The sequence below is a fragment of the Mobula hypostoma genome, chromosome 10 (assembly GCF_963921235.1).
Source record: "Mobula hypostoma chromosome 10, sMobHyp1.1, whole genome shotgun sequence".
Taxonomy (NCBI): Eukaryota; Metazoa; Chordata; class Chondrichthyes; order Myliobatiformes; family Myliobatidae; genus Mobula; species Mobula hypostoma.
Genome location: NC_086106.1, coordinates 83,345,855 through 83,358,689, shown reverse-complemented (window position 1 = coordinate 83,358,689; position 12,835 = coordinate 83,345,855). Strand labels below are relative to the sequence as shown.

Genomic DNA, 12,835 nt, shown 5'->3' with positions numbered 1-12,835 from the left:
TTATCACTCCATTTTTTACTTTCTATTTTGAACGTTTTTTCAGGATGCACATTAACCAGAAATATTGCTTTTATTTTTTTAAGGATATTAAAATTCTATTGAAGTGGCTGGACACTCCTTAGTTAAGTTCTTTAAGACCATAAAATAGAGGAGCAGAATTAGGCCATTTGGCCCATCAGGCTTGCTCCACCATTTCATCATGGCTGATCCATTTTTCCTCTCAGCCCCAATCCCTTGCCTCCCCCCCCCACTGCACTGCCCTCCCCCGTATCCCTTCATGCCCTGACCAGTCAAGAATCTATCAACCTCTGCCTTAAATATACATAAAGACTTGGCCTCCATACTGTCTGTGGCAATGAATTCCACAGATTCATCACTCTCTGGCTAAAGAAATTCCTCCTCATCTCCATTCTAAAAGGATGCCCCTCTATTCTGAGGTTGTGTCCTCTGGTCTTAACACTATCACCATAGGAAACATCCTCTCCACATCCACTCTATCAAGACCTTTCACCATTCAATAGGTTTCAATTAGGTCACCCCTCATTGTTCTAAATTTCAGTGAACACAGACCCAGATCTATCAAACACTCTTCATATGACAAGCTGTTTAATCCTGGAATAATTTCCATGAACCTCCTTTGAACCCTCTCCAGTTTCAGCACATCCTTTCTAACCTAAGGGGTCCAAAACTGCTCACAATACTCCAAATGAGACCTCACCAGTGTTTTATAAAGTCCCAACATTACATCATTACTTTTATTTTCTAGTCCTCTTGAAACGAATGCTAACCTTGCATTTGCCTTCCTCACTGATCCTCCAGTGGACTCAACCACGAGGTGCTCTAAAAAACCATTTCATAGGCATTCTAGAAATTTCCCCTCCTGGCATCCCACATCAACCTAATTTTCCCAATCTACTAGCATATTGAAATCCCCCATGACTATTGTAACATTGCCCCTATGTCATGCATTTTCTATATCTTACTGTAACTTGTAGACCACATCCTCACTACTGTTTGGGGGGTCTGTATTTAACTCCCATCAGGGTCTTTTTACCCTTGCAGTTCCTTCGCCCTATCTACAATCTTTCGGTACCTTCTGACCCTAAGTCACCTCTTTCTACTGATTTAATTTCATTTTTTTTACCAATAGAGCCATGCCACCCCTCTGATTTTCTGCGTATCCTTTTGTTACAATGTGTATCCTTGGATTTATGCTCCCAGCTATAATCTTCTTTCAGCCATGATTCAGTGATGCGTACAACATCATACCTGCCAATCTGTAACTCTGCTACAAGTTCATTGACCTTATTCCGTATACTGTGTGCATTCAAATATAACACCTTCAGTCCTGCATTCACCTTCTTCTCTCCTTGCTAGGAGTCTCACTACACATTGCTTCAGTTTGTCAACCAACTTATCTTCAGCACTATCACTCCAATTCCCATCCCTCTGTGAAATTAATACCTGAAGTGAGAGACCACAGTACTTTTTGTGACAAGCTTTGCTTTTGCTCTGCGACACAGGTTATTTTACTGTTTTGTGGAATGAATTGGAAGCCCCGCCTCATTTCCCATAAAGATTCGAAGCTGATTAATTTCAACTATATTATTTTAGAATGACTTAGAGGAAAAGGTTTAATCTAAACCCATGTGAGTAAACAGTGGGTATTTATAGAATGTTTAACTGTTGAATTGAAAGCAAATTCGATCATGAACAGTCTCTTATTAAAAACAGATATCTCTGGAAATAGCAAGTCAAGGAGTATCTGTAGAGAGAGAAACAGGCAACATTTCATTTATATGACTTCTATTCACGCTTTTCAAGGTTGCAGGCCTTGCAGGGGGTGGGGAGCTCATAATTTTCCTAGATCACTTTAATCTTCTTAGAAACATCAGAACGTAAGAGAAGTGTGCAAGGGGAGACCACTTGTCCCCTTGAGTTCGCTCTATCATTCAACATGGCTGATCTCCTACTTCAATATCACTTTCCAGCTCTTATCTCATACTCCTATATTCTCCTAAGTCCTGAAATACAATTCATCTTGAATGTAGTAATTTCTACTTCTTCCATCAAAAATGTTGGCATTTCGTTTGAACAACAAAAGCATCAAATATGTTTGGACCTACCCTGAAGTGATGTCTATCTATTCAGCTATACTTTTTAGCAGGGTTCCTGATGATCATCAAATTTTTGGGTAGGGTAGCGGGTGGGGACAGGATGTTCCTTACATTAACTTTTTTTTTTACCATTTAAGTCAGACACTTAGGTCTACTGTAGTGTTCCAAACGTTATTTTAAGTAATGATCAGGGAATTATAGACCGGTTAGCCTGACGTCAGTGGTGGGAAAGATGCTGGAGTCAATTATAAAAGATGAAATTACGACACATTTGGATAGCAGTAACAGGATTGGTCCAAGTCAGCATGGATTTACGAAGGGGAAATCGTGCTTGACTAATCTGGAATTTTTTGAGGATGTAGCTATGAAAATGGACAAGGGAGAACCAGTGGATGTAGTGTTACTGGACTTTCAGAAAGCTTTTGATGAAGTCCCACATAGGAGATTAGTGGGCAAAATTAGGGCACATGGTATTGGGGGCAGAGTACTGACATGGATTGAAAATTGGCTGGCTGACAGGAAACAAAGAGTAGCGATTAACAGGTCCCTTTCGGAATGGCAGGCGGTCACCAGTGGGGTACTGCAGGGTTCAGTGCTGGGACCACAGCTGTTTACAATATACATTATTGATTTAGATGAAGGGATTAAAAGTAACATTAGCAAATTTGCAGATGACACAAAGCTGGGTGGCAGTGTGAAATGTGAGGAGGATGTTATGAGAATGCCGGGTGACTTGGACAGGCTGGGTGAGTGGGCAGATGCATGGCAGATGCAGTTTAATGTGGATAAGTGTGAAGTTATCCACTTTGGTGGTAAGAACAGGAAGGCAGATTATTATCTAAATGGAGTCAAGTTAGGAAAAGGGGAAGTACAGTGAAATCTAGATGTCCTTGTACATCAGTCACTGAAAGCAAGCATGCAGGTACTGCAGGCAGTGAAGAAAGCTAATGGCATGCTGGCCTTCATAACAAGGCGAATTGAGTATAAGAGCAAAGAGGTCCTTCTGCAGCTGTACAGGGCCCTGGTGAGACCACACCTGGAGTATTGTGTGCAGGTTTGGTCTCCAAATTTGAGAAGGACATTCTTGCTATTGAGGGAGTGCAGCATAGGTTCACAAGGTTAATTCCCGGGATGGCAGGACTGTCATATGTCAAAAGATTGGAGCGACTGGGCTTGTATACACTAGAATTTGGAAGGATGAGAGGGGACCTGATTGAAACATATAAGATTATTAAGGGATTGGACACGCTGGAGGCAGGAAGCATGTTCCTGCTGATGGGTGAGTCCAGAACCAGAGGTCACAGTTTAAGAATAAGGGGTAGGCCATTTAGAACGGAGTTGAGGAAAAACTTTTTCACCCAGAGAGTGGTGGATATGTGGAATGCTCTGCCCCAGAAGGCAGTGGAGGCCAAGTCCCTGGATGCTTTCAAGAAAGAGATGGATAGAGCTCTTAAAGATAGCAGAATCAAAGGTTATGGGGATAAGGCAGGAACTGGATACTGATTGTGGATGATCAGCCATGATCACAGTGAATGGCGGTGCTGGCTCGAAGGGCCGAATGGCCTACTCCTGCACCTATTATCTATTGTCTATTGATCAGGTAATTTGTTGCGGACTACAGATTGTGGCATTAATATTGATTTTGTGTAGTCTAAGTAATCATACTTGGCATACATTCACTCACTTCTAACGGAAGCCTGCAGTTACTGCAGTTAAGATGTTTAACTTTCCTGGTTTAATGAGAAATAAAACTTGATTCCTACTTCTGGTCTGAACTGGAAAATCTATAACCAGCAAACCAAGTCTATTGAATAGCTCAGCCATTGTAGCCATGTGCTCTCTGTACATTTAGACAGAGTCCAGGAACATATTTTAAAGGCTATTTAGCAATTTTGGCAAATTTGTTGACGATTTTTAGCAAAGATTTCTCATATTGTTTTATTTTCAAGTTAAAATGGTGAATCAAAACATTTATTTTAATCATATCTGAATTTCATTGAATTCCAGGACAGTCAAAAAAATGTGTGTATACAATATAATAGATATTTATTGATACTGGCCGTATTCTCAGCACAGCAGAGATTGGGGTGGCAATTTCTGTCATTTATATGGAGAATTTTATTCTGCTGAATCAAATTTTGTCTATTTCATTCCAAATAGAATTAAAATTTATGGTGATTAAGTCAGTGCTCAAAATCATTTTATAGTTTTCCATGAAAGTGCACCTTCCATAACATGGTGTCACTCACTGCAGCTGGAAAGTTACTTGAGGTAAAATTTTCCAACGATTTTGCCCGAGGGAGGAGAGTGGCTGGCTGTGTGACTGTAAAAATGCTTAGTAAAGAAATGTTAAAAGCAGACTCATTAAATAGGAATTCAGACATCGGTCTTTCATTATTGCTAATAATGATGTATTTCATTTGAGAGAGAATGACCTTGTACATCTGCAAAATTCCATCACCTGCAGTGGTTGAAGTGGATCCAATGATACAATAAAACCAGTACCTCTGTGATTTAAGAAAAACTAGAGAACAGATCATTTTTGTTACAGTTTGGAATATAAAATAACACATGAATGAGGCCAATTTTGTCCAAGTATTGCTTCAGAAACATTAATATTTTTCTTACCAGTGTGGAGTATTTTGCTGTGATTTCCAACAGGATTAATATTTACTCTTGTCTTGCTTGTCAGAATCAGCTGGACAGGCAAAATAGTTATGGTAGCGTTGGTGCAGCAGAGATGTTAGCAGACTGCATTTTCAATTACAGAAATAAATTTTAAAAAATAAATACAACTATATCAAAGTTATATATTACCATTAAGCTCATCTTTCCCTCCCCCTTCCTCTTTCCATGGAGATCATTCTCTACATAATTCCCTTGTGCACTTGTCCGTCCCCACTGATCTCCTTCCTGGCACTCATCCCTGAAAGCAGGAAAGGTGCTGCACTGGACTCTACATCTCCTTCCTTACCACCATTCAGGACACCAAACGGTCCTTCCAGGTGAGGCAATACTTCACCTGTAAGTCTCTCAGGTCATCAATTGTATCTGTTGCTCCTAGTTTAGCCTTCTCTATATTGGTGAGCCCTGATGCAGATTGGGGGACTGCTTTGCCCTGCCTGCTAAGAAAGGCAGAATCTTCCAGTGGCTACCCATTTCAATTTGACTTGCCATTCCAACTCTGACATATCTGCCTATGACCTCCCTTACTGCCATGATGCGGTCAAACTCAGGTTGGAGGAGTAACACCTTATAATTTGTCTGGGTAGCCTCCAATCTGATTGCATTACCATCGATTTCTCTGACTTGCAGTAATTTCTTCCCCCCTCTCTTTTTTTCCATTCTATATTCTGGTTACCCTCTCACCGCTTCTCTTCTCACTTGCCCATCACCTTGCTGTGGTTTTCCTCCTCCTTTTTAATCCACGGTCCACTGTCCTCTCCTATTAGATTCCTTCTTCAGCCCTTTATCACTTTCGCCTATCCACTCCCAGCTTCTTATTTCATCCACCCTCCCCCACCCCACCTGGTCTCACCTGTCACCTGCCAGCTTATACTACTTCCCCTCCCTCCACCTTCTTATTCTAGCATCTGCACCCTTCCTTTCCAGTTCTGATATAGGGTCTCATCCAAAAATGTTGACGGTATAATCCCATCCATAGATGCTGCCTGACGTTTTGAGTTCCTCCAGCATTTTGTGCGTGTGGCTCAAGATTTCTGGCATCTGCAGAATCTCTCGTGTCTATATTCTGCACTATATTTGTAGTGTTGTTTAACCTATACATTGTTATTGGCTCTATATGTTTGTAGCATTCATGCTTTGTGTATCAGAATCAGGTATATTATCACTGATGTATTATCAAGACATTTTTTTTTGCGGCTGCAGTACACTGCACGATATAAAAATAACCATGAACTCTATTGTCACCCGTGACCTTCTGAGATGATTCAAACATCAAGTTTTTGACAGGCTTCTACATCAGACTTAGACCTTTAACATCTCTTGACTGAAGATCCCTTGACTGCAGTCCTTCCCCACAAAACATTTGCACTGGCTGGACTGGGCTTCAGTGTACCCCTCATCATGTTCTTCTGCAGCCGTGAATGTTCCAGTCGGCAGCATTTTCTTGTGTTCACCTCATTGTAGTGGAATTCCAACAAACCAATGAGCATCTTTCATTGAGTTGGTGGTCTTGATTCATGTCTTGGTATGCATCCTTGGGAACAGCTGCAGACCAGGCTCTATTATACAGCTGCTTGATATGAACTGTGACAAGGAACCTTGAATCCTTCTCCAGACTTTCTTTGCAAGGAGGCAGAGTGTGTTGGGAGATTCCAACCATACCTGAAGGATCTGACTGGGGTGAGGGTGGTGGTGTCCCTCTCACTGCCAGACAAATGAATGTTTGGTGCTTTCTGGTGAGTTCTGATGATGAGAGATTCTGCCAGATGACTTTGATAGTCGGCTCAGGGAACAACCTCACATGATTAATGGTGCCTTTGTCTCCCAGTGCCTGCAGAATGTTCAATGACTGATGAATTTCTGGTCCAAAGTGCTTTACAGATATAACTTTTCCATGAAGAATAGACAGTGTGACAATGTCCAGCTGACTAGGACATTGTGCAGTGTGGCGTCAGGCCTATCTTTTGCAAAACTGGAGTCATGTAGAGTCATGTACTTTGGTTCCAAGAACAGCCTAATGCAGGCACACACAAAGATAACATGGATGAAGACAGCTGGGTATGTCACATTCAAGTCCCACCATGGCTGCAGTAGAATTTAAATTCAGATAAAATTGTAAGAAAGCTGGTCTTAATAATATTGACTATGAAACTACTGATTATTGTAAAAGCCCATCTGAAATTGATTGTGCTGTGCTAAGGACATTTGCCGTAGTTACCCATTCAGGCTTGTACATATCTTCAATAAGGTGCCATCCCTGAAATGGAGCGCTGTAGCACTGAATGCACCCAAAACAGGAAAACTGCAGCTGGGATAAATGATCCAATCATCAATGGGTTTTATCGAAGGTCGACAATTTTGCAACCTGAGTTGTGGGGGACATCTCAATAGATGGTGGGCGGAGACACTAAAGACAGGTTTGCAGTATTTCTAATCATATTTGCTCAAATTGTTGGTGCATTTCATTTTCTGACAACTTCACTATTCTACAAGTATCTTCACCAGTTCAATTAACTCAATTTGCTATCAAGAAACAGCTCAGTACACTAGGTTCAGCAAAGGTTATGGAACCGGACAACATCTCATTTGTAGTAGTGAAAAGTAGCGCTCCAAGCTAGCTGCTTCTTTAGCAAAGCCAGTCCAGTATGGTTACAACAGACGTATCTACGTGACAAGGTGAAAAACTGCCCAGGTATATTGCTGTTTACGAAAAGCAGAACAAATGCATTCCAGCTAATTATTGCACAATCAGTCTATGGTAAACTGATAAAAGGTGTCATTAGTAGTGGCATCATGTGATTGTTACTAGCTAATAATCTGCTTACCAATGCCATATTTAAGTCTACATTAAGACCAGAGAAGAAGATGAAATAAGGATACACTATTAATGAATAGAAAGGAGTTCGTGCTTTTTATGGTGGATGCAATTGATTGTTCAACGCAAACAAGCAAAAGAACTGAGAAAATTAAAATTATCGTCAAGTCTGCAGAAAAGTATCTTGATATTAAAGGAATTATGTGGGAAGAAGTCAAAGAAATGCTGAATGGAGGATCCAACAGTTCACAGGCAGGGGAGATGGAATCTTAATGGCAGTATATTTATCGCAAATGGTCAAGAATTTAAGAAATGTTTCAAAATTTAAGGAAAATCCTCAGATTTTATGGTTGAATCCCAGGGTAAATGTGCAGAATTCCAACAATAAAGAAGTACCCGACAAGAACAACGGTGAGTTGGAAAGAGATTGGAAAATGGAGGAAATTATTACAAGGACACAAAAGGAAAAGGAATTTGTTGCAAAGTGAATTATCTACATTCAGATTATAAAATGAAAACATGGAAGCAAATGAAGAAGAACTCCGAGGTCTCAGTAAACAACTGCAGGCTACGATCCAAGAAAAGGAAAACCTGAAAAAGCAGATAGACTTGGAAAAACAGCAATTTTAAAAGTATAACGTGTGATAATTACTATTCTTTAACAAGACAATTTTAGTCTTACAGGTGATGTAGATGAAATCAATGTAATTGAGGTAATGCAACTACGCAAAAACGTGACATAATTAGGGAAGAATAGCAGTTTGCGACATTATCTAATGAGCGCATTAAGCATTCATGAGGAATTGCAACTACAGAGTGATGCTAATAGAGAACTGCAGGCTGAACTAGATTGTTTAAAGTAGAGAACTCCAGGACATATTTGGCTGGAACACCACAAGTCTAGCAGGTGGCGGTAATGCACTGAAAATTGGTTGCCAACCGCCATAAAACAAAAAAGAAGAAGAAGTAGAAGAAGAGAAGAGGATGACTGCCCTTGATATCCAGGCAGCATTTGACTAGGTGTGGCATCATGTAGTCATTGAAAACTGAAGCTGCTGGGGATCAAAGGGAAAATGCTTCTGTGGTTAGAGCCATACCTCAGTCAAAGGAAGATGGTTGCATTTTGAGAAAGGTCATTTAGCCCAGCCACACTAGGGGAGTCCCTTAGGATAGTGTCTTAAGCCTGCTAGACTTGTAGACGTACTTTTTTAACGAGCGAGTCAACATTTTTAGCTGTTTCATTAATGACTTCTTTCTATTATAAGATCAAAGTCAACCTGTTAGTTGGTTGTGCAATGATTATTCCATTTACAACTCCTCAGCCAACGAGGCAGTATGTGACTGTCTTCAGCAAGACAGAGGCAATATTTGGAAGTGGACTGATGACAGATGAATAAAATTTGCACCCAACTGCTTGGGATTCCCAATCATGAACAAAAGTGTGCCTAACCACCTATCATTGGAATTCAAAAGCATGAACAAAATGAAATCCTCCACCAAAAATGTCCTGTGAATCATTATTGGCCAAAAACTCAACTGGACCAACCATATAAATACCCTTGCAGATCAGAGGCTAGATAGGTTGTATCAATATGAGCTAAAACAATCATCAGGTAAGCAGATTGGCAACCATCAGGAAGAATGAAGAACTGCAAAAGTTAGATCAAGGACCTTGTGAGGATGGGATGAACAGGTAAATTTTCTTTCATTAAAAACAGCAACAGATTTGTTTCAGTCTGCACAAGTGGTGTCTATTTTGTTGTGTATTCCAAGCAATTTTATTTTTCCCCGGATTTCTAACTCTATAATCATTTATTTCAAATTTGATTGACCATTTATTGTCCTTCCAACTCCCGAAGGGCTTGGTCCGAGAACGGGGAACACTTAAAACAGACTGCAGAAGCTGCTATGAATATGTGAAAAGGAACAAAAGAGATAATGTAGATATCTTGCTGACTGAGGCAGGATAAATAACATTGGGACAAGGAAGTAACAGAGAAACTAAACAATTTTTTTTACCTTTATGGAAGAAGACATCTAAAAGTTTCCTGCAATAGTGAACAACAGATCCAGAGAGATTACGGTGTTGAAAGAAATGAGCATTACTTTAATAAAATTCCTGAAGGGAACACTGTGACTGGCAGCTAATTAATTCCGCAGGACCTGTTGCTTTACATCCTGAGGTTAACAGAGGGATAGCAGTTGAGATGGTAGTCTTTTTCCAGAAGTCCATAGATTCTGCAACAATTCCCATAGATTACATGGTAGTAAATGTAACCATAGTATTATGTAAGGATGAAGAACAGAAGAACAGAAAAATCAGTTAACTAGACATCAGATGCACAGAAGTGCTAACATTTATTATTAAGGAGGTAACATCACAGCAATTGGGGAAAAAATAAGAAGACCAGGCTAGAATCAACTTGGATTTATGAAAGGGAAACTGTCTTTGATAAATCTGCTAAAAAATTTTTAGGACTGTGTCTAGCAAAATAAGTGAAAACAGTACATTTGATGTGATGTATTTGGACTTGCAGAAGGGCTTTGTAATGATGCTAAACCAAGGTAAATAAAACAGAGTAAGAATGAATGGATTAAATTCAGGTTGAGATGCTGTGTCTAGTGGGGTACCAAAGGAATTGGTATTGGATTCCTGTTTTTCTCAAATTTATGTCAATGAAATGAAAAAGGAAACCAAGTCTAATATGTTTAATTTTATTGAGGACACAAAGCTGAGTGGGTGTATGAGCTGTGAGGCTTCAAAGAGCTATTGACATATTAAGTCAATGGGTAATGATAGATAGTATATAATATAGAAAAAATGTGAGATCTTCTACTCTGATAGAAAACAATATACACACCAGGGCTCTGAGGATATAAACAGGAACAGAAACAATAAACTATTTCCTCATTCTAATCCATATTTCTGAGATTAGTTATAAGACCCAATGAAATACAGTGCAGTTTGCACTGTTCTGCTTTAAAATTAGATCATGTTTCTTAATTTCATATACCAATCTTTTCCCTATAATCTCTGAATGTGGTTTAGTAACAAAGATCAATCAGTATCAAAATTTAAATTAGCAATTGTTTCCATCCACAGAAAAGAGTTCCAAATTTTGAAAATCCTCTGTGTGTAGAAATATTTCCTAACTCTCTTGAAAGACCTGGACTTCACAGCTAGTGGAAGAAGAAAAAGCTTTTTTTTTCATCTTGATCATTTTCCTTTAATATCACCCTATCAACTTTGTTAATTTCAGCAACTACAACCTTAGACTGTGCAGTCTTCCTTTGCAATTTAACCTTGGGGTCCAGGTAATATTTTCTACTTCTTCATGCTTAGTTAGCCCTGGATAAAGAACATGTGACTGAGTATTCAACCTGTTCACTTTGAAGCCAGGTCATAATTTTCTCTTGAACAGGTGAATCTAATTCCAGCACCCGCCCCCACCCCCCCCGCCAGCCCAGTTGCATATAATTGCCAAATAGCTACATATTTTTATTAACACAACAAAACATTGAGAATCTTCTTATTGCTTGACCTAGCAAGCCTATCTTGTTCAGAAGAACTTTGAATTGTTTGGAGTTAGGTAGAATGAAGCTGTATTTAATATGCCCACATGATTCATGGATGCCAGATATCATACAATGTCAATGCAAAGTGACAAGTGTTTGGTTCTTCTTTCTTGGGTTTGTCAATATGCCATGTTGTCAATATGCCATGCCACGTTATCTGACATCATTCAATTACGTGCTACAAATCCATGTTTATCATAAATCATTTTGTAGAGCCTGCCACAGAGAATGGAATCCCTTCAAATTTCTCCAACTATGGTGAAGTTCAATAGGACTTCAAAGAGAAGCAGTTTATCATCTACTCAAGATAACGAGTACTACCATCATAAAATATTGCTGAATGTCGCTAGTCTATGCAAATGAGAGCTGCATACTGAATGAAATATAAAAGTGTATCAATCATATTGATTTTTTTCCCTAGGATCTGGATATTCTCATGCTGGAAGCCATGATGTTGATTACAGTGTTCAGTACACTGAAAGCAGATATCACTTGAGGTATAAAGGTAAGCTGTTTATTTATAGCAAAATAGGTTTGTAATATCTCCTCTAACTTAATTATTTTAATTCTAGTCATTATGCTATTAATATCAATGAAAACAAAATTGATGTGATGTACTATTTTATTGGGAGAATACTGAGAATTTAGGAGGAACATTTAAATCCATATAGATGACTTACTTCTACAACTTTCTGTGTTATGAGATGATAAACAGCACTAAGAAACATCTTAGGCCAAGGTGTATTGTGAAATGTGTATCTTCCATTTTCTAGTTCATGTGAACCTGTACAGATCCAGAGTTCCTATGTCTTATGGTCTTATGCACAACAATGAGGTATTCTGCTTACTTTACAAGACCACAAGACATAGGAGCAGAATTAGAAGATTCAGTCTATCGAGTCTGCTCCACCATTCCATCATAGCTGATTTATTATCCCTCTCAACCCTATTCACTTGCCTTCTCCCTGTAATCTTTGACACCTTTACTAACCAAGATCCTATCAACCCCTGCTTTAAAGGTATACAATGATTTGGCCTTCACACCTGTCTGTGACAATGAATTCTACAAGTTCACTCCCCTATAGCTAAATTCCTCATCTCTGTTCAAAAGAGACATCCTTGTATTCTGAAGGTATGCCCTCTGGTCCAAGACTCCCACATTGTAGGAAATATCCTCTCCACATCCACTACATCTAGGCTTTTCAATATTTGATAAGTTTCAATGAGATTCTCCCTCATTCATTTAAACTTCAGTGAGTAGGCCCAGAGCCATCAAGTGCTCCTCACATGTTAACATCTTCATTCCCAGGATTATTTTTGAGAACCTCCACTGGCCTTTCTGCAATGCCAGCACATCCTTTCTTTGAGGGGCTCAAAACTGTTCACAATACTCCATGTAGTCTGAATATTTCTTATTAAGCCTTAGTATTATATCTTTACTCTTATATTGTGTCCTCTTCAAATGAATGCTAACATTGCAGCTTTGCTGACATCCCTGCTAGTGTCCTCTTCCAATCAACTTAACAATTAGCTCAAACATCTTCCTAACCACTAAGGTCAGACTAACTGACCTATACTTTCCTTTCCTCTGTTTCTCTCCATTCTTGAAGATTGGAATGAGCTTTGCAATTTTTCATTCCTC

General features: G+C 39.3%; 1 protein-coding gene across 1 annotated transcript in view; it reads left to right on the top strand.

Moving 5' to 3' along the window:
- Positions 1-12,835, top strand: part of LOC134353358 (sushi repeat-containing protein SRPX2-like) — a 93,344-nt gene that overhangs the window by 20,071 nt on the left and 60,438 nt on the right. The window contains exon 3 of the mRNA XM_063061392.1: positions 11,615-11,698. Within this exon, the coding sequence (XP_062917462.1) occupies positions 11,615-11,698 (84 nt within the window). The remainder of the gene's footprint in view (positions 1-11,614; positions 11,699-12,835) is intronic.